A 13,178-nucleotide genomic window follows, 5' to 3' on the forward strand; every position below is an offset into this window, starting at 1 on the left:
CCTTTCCGTCTCTTACAATATTCGGGAAGCAGTCTTTATCCCCTTCGGGAATAAGCTCAGCCGCCATGGCTATACAAATAAATTTAGCTATGGCACAAGTGGCATTTGCAGATTTAAGAGCCATGCTCCCAACAGAAAACACTTTCCTTGCCCAAGCGTCAAAACGCTTATCATCCCTGTCTAGGGGAATTGTTGGATAAGCTGCTTGTTTAGAGGTAGAGGTTGCAGCCTGAACTACCAGGCTCTCTGGTGTAGGATGTTTGGTAAATAGTGAGGATTGCTACTGGATGTCCTGTACTTTCTGTGAGGTTCTTATTCACCGCTGGACTTGCCTCAGGTGTTCCCAGTTGGCCTTTACCCTTTTTTGCAGGGCAATGGGAAAAGGGAGCACCGCATCCTTCTGAGGTCCCTTATCAAGAATATCGTCAGGTCATCTTGCTCAAATAAGTGAGCAGCCTGCCCCATCCTAGAAACCCCATTACCCTAGACATAAGATGTGTGTATGGGGTATCGTCGTGTTCTGCCAGGTCCGGTTTACCAAACTCCAGTTCTGGTGAAGCGTCAACCCCACTAGCTGACTGAAGGGTTTCACATAAAACATTTAGCCCAGACTCTTCCGAGATCAGGACTTCTGGGACGTTTGGCGTACCATACGCCAAAGCAAGTAGGTTTGGAGAATGAAGTTTGGGTCTGAAGGTTTATGTCCTTCATAAATTGAAGACAAAGACTTGAATAAATCCTTCCTCTGTAAAGGTTTAAATAATTTCTCAACCTCCTTAGTGACAATGTAAGGTTTAGAGGGCAAAGGCGTTGATGGTCTCAACCCCGATGGCATCGATGGTTTGGACGCTAATGGTGCCAATGTCTTCAAAGACTTTATGGAAGCCCTGGAGGGGCTCGATCCCTGATTCGATAGAGTCTTTGACGATTTCTCGTCGAGATGAGACCTCGAAGGTTCTCATGGGGTTTCTAGCCTGGGACCCGGGCTCGAAGACGCGTGAGATTTTGGCTTAGTTCTCCCCTTGACGGCCTTCAACGGTGCGACAGGAGCATGACTCTTGGTCTTCTCTTTCGAGGAGGAGAGGCCTTCTCGGAAATTTTCAAAATGTCCTGTCTGAATGCCTCCCATTCAGCAGAAGTATCGGAGTAAGAGGTGGAACGTGACTTATGGCGTTTTCTTCATCTTCTTTGAAGAAGAAGAATGATGCGACCCACTCCTGGATCGAGAGCACTTTTTAGATTTTTTCCTTTGTGGACAGTCGTTGAGGGGGATTTAGTTGGGGGATTTAGTTGGGGGCCTACCGGCCGCTAATTTGTCTTTTCACTCTTTCAACGCCTTACCGGTCATTGCTTGCCAGGATCGTCAGTTTGCCGTCTAAACATAACAGAACATTGTGTGATCTATGCTTAAGGCCATTTATCTAAACGGATTCGTTTTTAGAATCTTTCTGAACCGCTCCAACAATTGGCATGCTCCAATTTCCATGGGAAGCTGGTTCCACAATTTGGGGCCAAAAAGCCCAAATCTCCTGTCTCCTCTCGATACCAATTTGGAGCGTGGTACACTCACCATTAATTTGTCTCCAGAGCTTAGATCTCCACTTGGATGATAGGGGCAGATTTTAACAGTGAGATAGTGGGGGGCTAGTCCATTAAAGCACTTGTACATTAGGCAGGCCACTTTGAATTTAATTCAGTTCTCCACCTTGAACCAGTGAAGAGATCTACGCAAGGCAGATAGATTGTCCCTCTTCCTCAAATGTCCAATCAATCTAATTGCTGCATTCTGGGCCTTCTGTAATCTATACACTTGCTTTGATGGAATCCCTGCCATCAAGCTGTTACACTGCATTATCTTCCACAGGAATGAAGGGAAGAACATTCCTCAATAGCCGCAGTGAATGATATACAGCCTTGACCTTGGCTTCTACCTGTGCTTCAATGCCCAGGTTCTCTTGCCATATACAGCCAAGATTTTTAATTTTGCTGGCAAACTGATGTTCCTCACCCAGAATCGGAGGGGTAGGGACCTGTCTCTCAGCTGTCATTTTCCCTTTTGGGCCAAACGGCACCACTTCGGTTTTAGCTGCATTTAACTGAAGCTGGTTGCATGCCATCCACCTATTAATCTCTCCCATACAGCAATTGATTTTTTTAAATGCGTGTTCGATGTTTTTGATCTCAATGTAGATTTGTGTATCAGCGGCATAAGAGTGAAATTTCAACACATGCCACCTCACGATGTTGAGCGCTAGACGGCCATACAGGTTGAAAATCAGCATGGATAAAGATGAACCCTGTGGCACCCCACACTCTAGACATATCAACTCTGAGGTGAAGCCCCCAATCACCACCTGCTGGGTTCTGTCTTTCAGGAAGGAGCCAAACCATGTAGCCACTTGCTCTGATGCGTTCCCAAGACCTGGTCAGAGTTAGGATTGGTCAACGCAGGTTTGGTATCTGGCTTTGCTGCTGGTTCTGGAAAGAGGTGATGTTCCGCTAGTGCTCAATGAACAAAATATTCTTCAATACCACATTTTGCAATCTAGTCTGTTATCAAAGAGCTTTCTGAATAAAGAGAACAATGGAGAGCTACTCTTGCAAAGTTGTTTTGCACAGTAACTTTCCACCTTCTCCCTTCACTCAGATGAAAGTATTCAAAGAATGCTTGGACTCAGATGCACTAAGAAGCAATACCAATGTCACTTTTATATTTTAAAAAAAAACACAATAGCTTAACAAGTGTTTTTCTATGGGGTCCATAGACCTCATACATTGGCAATTGAAATGGGGTACAATATACTGAAGGTTGATCCATGTTCTGCATGCCTGCTTATATGGACCAATACCAGGTATGGTGCACCATCTATCTGCAAACTGAAAACCACCTATGCATATTTACAGCATCACCTGTAAAAATGATTTGCATGGCAGATTTCTAATTAAATAAGCTTGACAGGCACACAAATTCAAAGCAGTATCAGAAGTAAACTTACGGGATGAAGTTCATATAGGTAGCTGGCCATGGGCGATCTCAGGACTCGGTCAACAACATCACAAACCAGGTCTTCCAAGCGGCTTAGCAGATCTTCATAGGTCATGAAAGGACATTCTGCTTCAACGTGAGTGTATCTGGAAAACAAGTCACAACCAGGTCAAAAAGCAATTCGTAAAGCTAGTTTTGCCCGAATACAGAAGTTCCTCCCAAGTAGGAAAATAAATGGGAAGTTGCCTACCGGTTAGTGTTGGTGAGTGTGCTGTGAGAACATGGAGGGTGGAGGAAAAAGGAGGGACAGATAAGTAATGTGGCATTGCATAAAGGTTCAACGCTCTGAACACACTCTATGCTGCTTCTTTGACAATTCAGGTATAGGGACAGCGGGCCTCATTACAAGTCTGGCGGTAACCGAGCAGGAAAAACCGGCAAGTTACCGCCGGACTTGTATTACCATTCCGCCTCCGTGATTCCCGGAATTACCGGGGCATTCCGACCCTGGTGACCCGGGAATTCCAGAGGCGGAATTGTGGAAGTCCCCATCCCCATGGAGTCCCATCCTCCAATATCAGACGTGTCCTGCAAGGTAAGTAAACAAAGGGAATTGTTATCCAAACATTTTTTCAAAACACTTTTCCTACTTGAGAATCTGCTTTGGTGCCATAAGCTAAGCAGTGAGGTGATGCAATGCATGGAGAGAATTCCAAGTCATCATCTTAGAAATGTCTGCAATAGGGATCATTTCTAAGTAGCCACTTTCCCTCTCGTGAAACATGTTCTGGATGTCCTAGAAAGGGATTTTCTTTCTCACAGCATAAAATAATGCACGTTACCATTTGTCTAGTGATGGATTCTTGCAACCTGATCAGCCACTACAAATAGTTCTATTATTTATCATGTGATTTCCTACAGTATTTAATTCTGTGTATTAATGTAAAACCTCTGCTAGGTTGGAAGGGTTAGGAAAACAAGATGGCAAAATAATTGTGCAGTTACTGTGACAGTCAAAAATCACTTATGGAAGAATGAGTTCTTAAAGGTACATTATTGAAATAGAGTTCAATGCTGCTGTATGCCCAATCCTGGGTTTTGCCAACTCTTAAAAGGCCACAAGAAAAGCCACTTTCAATGGAAAGTGCTGTAACTTTATAGTTCGTGATTATTTGAAGAAAAGGGATGTCAATTTCAGCCACTAATGACTTACAAGATCACATTTTCAGATGTCGAAGGCATTCCCCGGAAGGGCGCTGGTACAAGAGCACAATGATGAGAAAATGTGAAGAACCAGGGTGTGTGAACAAAGTTGGGGAAACAAAAGAAAGGGACTGCTACCGTTGTTGGTACTTATCTGGTTATTGATTTTAACCTAGTTGTATCAACATATTGTCACAAATTATTAATTTAATTTGTATTCGTATCCACAAAATATAATGCAGAGCATATGCATATATTTGCATTTTTAACCAGAAATGTTTATTTTAGCTCAGTAAGAAACATCAACAAGACTGGTACAGTTAAAACCTCCTCATATGTAGGGGACACAATAAAAGTAAAAAAGATTAAGGGTGGTGTTAGAGAAAGAAAAAGATGAAAAGACAGTGCAGGTATCGAACAAACTGATCAAAAGACTGTTGGGGAAACAAATTAAGAAGCAAGGTAAGATTCCATAAAATATCAACACATAAATTGATTATCAAACCTATCTGAGTGCTTTCTTCGCAGCAAAACAAATTCTTACATTTTACAGAAAAAAAAATATTTTTCAGACTTTGCAATTCAATCAAATAATTTTGCCTGTAGAAACATATAATGAAACGGAGAATCAAAAATATTTCATCATTGGTTTAGCTAATAGGAGCTAATTACTTCCATCTACTTTTCAAATATAACCCTTTCTAGGTTTCAAAGGAAATTTCGTCAACCAGAATGGAGGAACTAATGTCAAAGTGTGACAGGCTAAGGGTAAGACAAAAACACAAACAGCTGGCTTACAAAGGTAACATTAACCTAGCAGGGCAATTGCTGCAAACCAATGAGTACTATACAAAGTGACATTATTATGTGGAAGGAGAGGGAGTGATGGAGTCAGGTATGGAGGGCTGAGGGCCAGTAGTATAGCTGGCTTTGACTGTGATAAGCAGAGTGTGTCAATGGAGCGAAGCAAGTAGGGAGAAACAGTGGAAGCAAGAGGCAGCACGGGGCATGGGACAATGAGCTTGAGTGACAAGGAGCCGCCAAAGGAACAAGAAGGTACACAGGTTAACATAAAGAGAAGCCCTCAACTTATCATGGGGACTGAACAAAGATTGAGGAGTGTAATTATTCATATATGTTGTAATGGCAGATGAATTAACTGTAATGGAACAACCTGCAGTAAAATGTGTAAAAGTTATTCACTGTAGTGATTACTGTACACCTAGTACAAAGTCCCCATCCTTCGTACTTATGGGAGTTCCCATGGCGTGGGGATGGGAACATAGCCTAAGCACATTAACACATACTTCCCCCTGTAAATGTTTACACGTGGAAGCGGGCAGCATGCAGAGGGAGTGGCAACGCCCTTGGCTCCGTCCCATATGCTCTGAACTCTCAGACACTTCACCGGTCAAGAGGAACGGAAGGACTAGCTACTTTTTTAAGGGGACGGATGGTGTCCATATGGAGGAACGTGGAATTTGGACTAGGAGTACAGTAGCCAATATGGTGAGTAACGTTTCCTTACTTCCACATCCCGTCCATTTTCCTCCCAATTTATGGGAGAGTACTAAGCAATATACAACTATCCGGATGGAAGGAATCTAAACTAAGGCAAAAATATTGCAGACGATTGCTGGCTCGAACTAAGCGTCCGCTGTAGAGCTGCTGTCCAGGTAACAGTATCTGCAGAAATCCGATGGGGTGACCCAGGTAGTCGCTTTGCAGGTTGCCTCCCATGAAACATGCTTCTGGAAGGATACATTATTTTTACTCTATACAATTGCACATGCATCCAGCCTGGTGGTCGATCACCTTGGAGTACATACATAGGTGTAATGCAGGATTCAATCCATCTTGCTACAGTTGTACATAGCTCTGCAGAGCTCCCGGGCCGCCTGTCCGAAATCTGCAAAATATCCTACTTCCTTGGTGTACTTCGTAGTTTTCAACGAAGCCGGAGGTGGTGCTCCTGGGGGAACATTTGGGCCAATCTACAGTGAGGGGCAAGCGCTCCTGCAACTGCTGGGTCTCGCAGGTGACGAACAGGGCTGAGGTCCCAAGGTGGCCGCTTACCTTTACTGCCATACCGGTTCCCCGAAGTTTGGCCGGCAGAGGACAGCGGTCCAGGCTGCAGCTGAGTGGAGGCGAGCGGCCGGAGCAAACAGCATTGCCAGCGGTATATGCACCTACCGGGGTTGCTGCAGGTGAACAAGGCCCGAGTCCGGGGACAGTCTTAACAGGGAGCAGACCCGAAGGGCGAGGGGTGCTGGGAAGGCCCGGTACTTGGTGGTGGGTCAGAAGAGCCTGGCACCAGCAGGGAGGGGGGGGGACTCCGCTGGCAGATGCAGGCGGGAAGGTTGCCAGTGAACGCTCACCGCGGACTGTTGAGGAGAGGCTTCCTCCCAGTGCGACAGCAGAGATGAGCTCAACATTGCAAAGACACTTTGAGAGGCAGTCAGGTGGTGTCCTCGGAGGTGGCGCTTGAATAGGTATTTTGGAAGGCAAGCAGGCCTGGTGCCCTGGATCGAAGAGAGTAGTTGGGTCCTGGTGGAAATTATAAGTTATTCACTGTAGTGACTAACGTACTCTTAGTCCCCTTTCCTCCATACTGCAGGGGCTTCCCTTCCAAGGGGCGGGAGCCCGAACCCTTTTCACCAGAAAAAAAACCTTCTTCCCCATTAAATTTAGAGGCGCGCAGGGATGTGGCCCTCAGAGCATGCGCTGCCCTGACTCCGCCCTCCGGCGCCACACCTCAGTCCCCATAGACGCATCGACAATAGATTAACATTGCCTAATGACACCATTTTTATTGGGGGGGAAGAATGGTGGGAAGTATGGAGGAAAGAGGACTAAGGACTAGGAGTACGTTAGTCACTACGGTGAGTAACTTAGAACGTCCCGTCCCCTTTCCTCATTACTGCATGGGCGATTACAACTGAGTGTAGCCCCAGGGTGGAGAGGAGACCCTTCTTAAGCAAACAGGTTCCTAAGAACCGCCTGTCCGAAGGCCGCGTCTGATCTAGAGCCGGCATCCAAACAGTAGTGCTTGCAGAAAGCCGAAGGGGTGGCCCATGTGGCTGCCCTGCTTATGCCCTGCCAGGGGACATGTCGCTGGAAAGCGATCGCCGTTGCCTTGGCTCTGACCACGTGGGCGTGCATGTTGGCCGGCAGTGCCTTCTGCTGTCCCTCGTAAACTTCTTTGATGGCCAAGACCATCCAACGGACTATGGAGGCCTGATACCGTGGCGTCGATCTGCCGAAGGTGACAATAAAAGCATCCTACTTGCGGAAGCCCTTGGTCCTGTCCAAGTAGAATTTCAGGGCCCGCGTGGCATCAAGGTAGTGCAGAACTCGCTGTGCCTCGTCTTTGGGCTCAGCAAAAAACATAGGCAGCACAATTGCTTCGTTCAGATGGAATGTGGAAGGCACCTTAGGCAGGAATGCTGGGTGCGTCCGTAGGACTACCTTGTCCTTGTGAAACGTGGTTATGGCTCTGAGGCGACCAGCGACTGGTTTTTGCCGATTCTGCGAGCAGAGGTGAGGTCGACTAACAAGGCTGTCTTAATGGTGACCAGCCTGATGTCCGCAGACGCCATTGGTTCAAATGGTTTGTGCGCCAGGGCACCCAAAACTATGTTGAGGTCCCACACTGGGTGCAGCCTCTTGATGGGCGAGTAGAGCCTGGCGAGTCCCGTTAAATGTTTCTTGACAATCTGATTGGAAGAGGAAAAGATCTCCTCCTGAGTTTCTGTAAACCCCGATGGCTGCCAGGTAGGTGCGGCAAGTGTCTACTTGCACGCCTGAATGGGCGATGTGCGCAGAGAAGGAGAGCACGTTGTCCAGGGTACCTGCCAGGGGGTTGATACCCTTAGAGTCTGCCCAGTGGCAGGACATGGTCCACTTGCTCTTATACTGGGCCCTGGTGGATTTGCTCCTGGTGCCCTGTATGATCTCTAGATTAGCCTGTGAGAGGCTGAGGTGCCCTAAAGTGACCAGTTCAGGAAACACGCTGTGAGGGCTAGTTTCTCTGGCGCAGGGTGGATGACCCTGCCCCCCTGTTGCGCCAGAAGATGTGATGGGCCCATCGGAAGGTGAATAGGAGGCCTCTCAGAAAGGCTGAGCAGCTCAGAGAACCATGGCCTGGCTGGCCACCATGGAGCTATTAGAATGATGCTGAGGTGGCGAAACTCCATGATCTTGCATTTCACCCTGTGAGCAGTACTGCAGAGCCTGGTACTAACATCCGGGGCTCACTGGACGCAGAGGAGTGCTGGCCTGGAAGAGGGGGCAGACAGGAAATGCTCAGGGGCGAGGCGGGTTCTCCTGTCCTGCAATCAGCTTTAGTCACAATGGTAAAAGGCCAACAGAGGATGGAGAAGTATGCTGACCCCAAAGGCCGGCAGGTCAAGGAGACAGAAGATGCTGTCACAGGAGGATCCAGTGGGGTGACTCTGGACGCTTTGATGGAGGCTAACCAGGCAACCAAAGCTTCCCTGCAGGGGAGTATTAAAGAAGTGGGGATGGATGTGTCCCTCGTGAGGGCAGACCTGCAGAAGGTGTGTGAGTGGAGAGTGAGTACGGTGGAGGATGAAGTACAGCGCTTCAGAAACACAGTGGCAGGCCTGGTGGGAGCCACTAGGACATTGGAGACTAGAAAAGAGGATGCAGATGGGCACTCTAGACGTTCTAATATCCACTTGGTGGGGATCCCGGAGAGAGAGGAAGGTCCTAGTGTGGAGCTCTTTGTGGAACATCTTATCCTGGAAACTCTCTGTGTGAAGGGGCTCTCAAAGTTTTTTACAGTGGAGATGGCACACAGGGTGCCAGGCAGAGCTCCAACACCTGCGGGGCAACCTAGAGTGATATTAGCCAAAATCTTGAATTTCAGGGACAGGGACGCTATCCTGCAGGTGTTCCGGAAGGTTGGCTACTTTGAGGTGGGCAATACGAAATTGCGAATTTTCACAGACTTTACGTTGGAAGTGCAGCGACAACGGAGAAACATTGATGGAGTGTGGCGACGCCTGAGAGAGTTAGACATTAAGTATATCATGTTCTTTCCGGCTAAATTGAAGATTATTGCTGACAGCAAATCCTGTTTTTTGCCTCACCATAGGTAGTGTGGTTGGGCTTTGGGGGTGGGGGAGCGGGTGTGAGGTGAATTGCGGGTGCTTCTACCGAAGATAGGACAGTATATTGGATAATGGAGGGCATAAGAAGTGAGAGATGCGTGTTGTGAGGGGCAGGACCCGGGCTGAGAGGGGAGTGTCCCCCAGATCTATGGACGCTCATCCAAGGGAGGGGGGAGCAGTGTGGAGGAAGTGACCGGCGGGTCAAGAACATTGAGGGAGGGAGGCGGGAAGTGGAGACGGGTGGGATACAGAGGGGAGTTGGTTGCGGCTTGTTATGGGCAGAGGTGGGGGAAGAGGGCAGAGGGAGATGGGGTGGGTTGGGAGACCAGGGGGAGCAGAGAGGGTAGACGGGTGGGGAAGTAGGGAGGTGGGGTTGGAGCTGTGGGGGAGGAGGGTTGGTGATGGTTGTTTGTACTGGGAAGCCGGGGCAGAGGGGATGGGGTGGGGAGGGGGCTTGGAGAGTTTGCCAGGAAGGTTTTAGGGATATTGGAATGAGGGCTCAGTTTGTGGGAGGTGTTTGAGTTGACAGTATGGGCCGCGGCATGCATTCTGACACAGTATGGGTACAGACTAGGGGGCAGGGTGTAGGAGGACTTGGAGGATTGGAATCTGGAACTTCCGGGTGGTTAGGTAAAAAGTTGAAATGCCAGCAAGTAGGGGGATTCCTGAGACGTCATGGGGTCCAGATGGCCATGCTCCAGGAAACACATGGTAGGAGAGATTTGGACTTACCTAGGAGAATGCAGGGGTGGGGTAGTGGTGGGGACCTCTTATGCCAGAGGAGACCTGATTTGGATAGCAGCGGGGGGTTTCTGTTCGGGTGGACAAGGTCCCACGTATGATGTGGGTAAGACAGTGGTGCTCTTGGGAGCGCTTGAGGGGAGAGACATTTGAGTAATTAATTCCTAAGCACCGAACGTGGACCATAAATACTTTTCCTCCCCATCGGTACTGAGATTGGCAGGGGGATATAGGGAAGGGCTGTGTATATGCGGGTAGAGGGAGATTTTAATTGTCTGTTGGACCTGCACTTGGACAGTACAGGGAGGTCTGGTCAACTTAAGCACAAGGCGGCGGCATCCTTGAGGGAGGTGGTGGGGGATCTTCACTTAGTGGAACTGAGGCGAGGGTCGCACGGGCAGGAGAAGGGATACTCTTATTTGTCAGGGCTCCATGGGTCCTACTCGTGGCTGGTCTACAGCTTTGTGGTGGTGGAAGACCTTAATTCCTTCAATAATATGGAATATCTGGGGAGAGTCATTTCTGATCATTCGCCCCTAGTGACGCAACTACGAGTATTGCAGCTATGCCCACCGGTACAGTTATGGCGATTACACACCACCTCCCTGGAAGATGTGGCGTTCGGGGAAACACTACGAGAAAACAGTGAGATTTTCTTAGATTCATGAGGGATTGTGGAAACAGCAGGGACCCTGTGGGAGGGTTTCAAGGCAACAATCAGGTGGGTCTGTAACTGGGGTGAAGTATTACAAGACAAGTTGCAGTAAACCGAGCGGGCAGTGTCAGTGCTGGCAGAGGGAAAGCGGGCAGGGTAGGAATTGGCAAAGGCATTGGCTTCTCACCGTGATAAACTAGCTTTGCTATCGCATTTTGAGGGAAGCAGACGGGTTGCAGCCCTGTAGCACCATCATGTAGATCAGATGTGAATCAAGAGACTTGATTAGCACCCAGGAGGGGATTAATGAGACATCCCGGCATTTTTATCAATCTATGTATACTATCGAGGGTACGCACTCCGAGGCAGAAGCAGATGAACTGCTGGACTTGATACAGTTATGATATGATATGGCATTTATAACGCGCCTATACACAGGTGTTTCGAGGCTAGAGTTGCCGACTCTAGACGGGGACTTAAGGGAAGGACTAGAGGGGCCTATTGAGGAAACAGACAACAGCGTGGCGTTTGAGGCTATGAAGAAAGGTAGAGCCCCTGGGGGTGATGGTTTCCAGGTAGAGTTTCACTGTAAGTATGCAGATCTTCTGGTCACTCATCTTAAGAAAGTATATAACAAGGCTTTTAAGACTGGGGGTTCTCCCGGATTCGATGAGGGAGGCGGTTATAACGGTCCTGTTGAAGGAGCGCAAATACCCCCTGGTCTGTGCATCCTACCGTCCTATCTCATTGCTAAATGTCGACAAAGTTCCTGCAGAAGGTTTTGGCTGGCAGATTGTCTAAGATGGCTCCAACGCTGATGCAGCCATACCAGTGTGGGTTTATAGGTGGGTGGAATACCTCAACGAACCGTAGCCACTTACATCAGGTGATGGACCAGGTTAAAGATTCTGGGAGGGAACTGGCATTGGCCTCCTTCGATGCAATGAAAGCTTTTGATTCACTAGAATGTAACTGGTTGTTTAGGGTATTGAGGGCCTTTGTGCTAGGGGACAATATCTGCTGACGGCTGCGGCTGCTATATAGCAGGCCAGTAGCAAGGGTGAAAACAAATAATTGGATCTCCTTGCAGTGGATGCTGGGCAGAAGGACGAGGCAGGTGTGCCGTGTCTCTCCACTTTGGTTTTCCATGGCATTGGAACTGCTGGCGAGGTTTCTCAGGAGAGAGATGGGGGAAGCAGGGACATTGGCGGGAGGGGTGAGACATATTGTCTCTTTATAAGCAGATGCTTTATTACTCTATGTGGGTAACCCACGGGAGAATATACAAATGCTGTTAGAGATTCTAGTTAAAGGTGGGAGGGAAGGTAGTACAGGCGCCCTTACTATATTCCGAGAGTTCCCAAGTCAATTTACTGGGTAGGGACCTGCTCAGTAAATTAAACAGGACTTTCACAGATCATGGTGTAGTCTGGCCCACACCTCGATTGTGCGCTGTGAGGGCAATGTTGATAATACATACAATGACAAGGATTGTCCTATTGGGAATGGATAAGGACAGGGTGGAGTGGCGCACAGTGCTCTGTGTAGATCCAACAGTGCAGCTAAAGGAGATGACGGATGACGAACTGTTAGGGAATAACGACAAAGAGGGGGAAATAATATTGGAGATTTGCATTCCATGTGCCATAATGATACAGTATCGAGGAGTGCGGTGTCCCTTACTGGCAGCAGTAAGTTCACCCCCATTTTGCGATGAAAATGTACAGCACGTGCCTGCACAGTTGTTGACTACAAATCCACATGAAGTAGGGTTATTGAAAGATGTAGCCACATGTGTGTATAGCACTGAAGCAAGGTGCAGTGCTGCCCAGGGTGAGACAATATCCATTGTCAAGAGAGGCGGAGAAGGGCACTAGAAAAACAATACAGGCCCTAGTGGATCAAGGGATTATTGTGCTATTATACGGTTAAAAAAAATCAACCGGGGCAGTTGGAGAATGATCCGGGACTTACACCCCTAAATGATGTGGTGCAGAAGGAGTTTCCAGTAGTCTGAATCCTGCAACAATTTTATGTAGCATCCCCAAAGGAGCCACATACTTTACTTTAGTGGATTTGAAAAATGCATTCTTCTCGATTCCACTCAAACCCAGAGTCGAGGTACCTCACAGCATTTACACTCGGTCAGATGAGGTACGTTAACAGTAGATTAACCCAGAGGTACTGTGAGAGCCTAAGCATAATTAACAGAATATTGCATGTCGATCGTGGGAATATTCAGCTGCCGAGCCAGATTACCCAGTATGTGGATGATCCGCTAGTGTGTAATGCTAATGAGCAGCACTGCCGAAGGTAGCCCATTGCACTCCTACAATTGTTGGCCTGTAAGGTTTAACAAGGTCGATGAGGCCAAATTACAATATTGCCAGCAGGAAGTGATCTATTTGGGGCAGTTCATATCGGCGAATGGTAAGAACATACTACACGATAAGGCAGA

The 13,178-nt window shown here is 48.0% G+C and overlaps 1 protein-coding gene across 1 annotated transcript in view; it reads right to left on the bottom strand.

Moving 5' to 3' along the window:
* Positions 1 to 13,178, bottom strand: part of LOC138511395 (asparagine--tRNA ligase, cytoplasmic) — a 344,053-nt gene that overhangs the window by 10,818 nt on the left and 320,057 nt on the right. The window contains exon 11 of the mRNA XM_069627042.1: positions 2,997 to 3,132. Within this exon, the coding sequence (XP_069483143.1) occupies positions 2,997 to 3,132 (136 nt within the window). The remainder of the gene's footprint in view (positions 1 to 2,996; positions 3,133 to 13,178) is intronic.

Source organism: Ambystoma mexicanum, chromosome 6p (genome assembly GCF_040938575.1).
Source record: "Ambystoma mexicanum isolate Mex_15411 chromosome 6p, UKY_AmexF1_1, whole genome shotgun sequence".
NCBI classification, from domain to species: Eukaryota; Metazoa; Chordata; class Amphibia; order Caudata; family Ambystomatidae; genus Ambystoma; species Ambystoma mexicanum.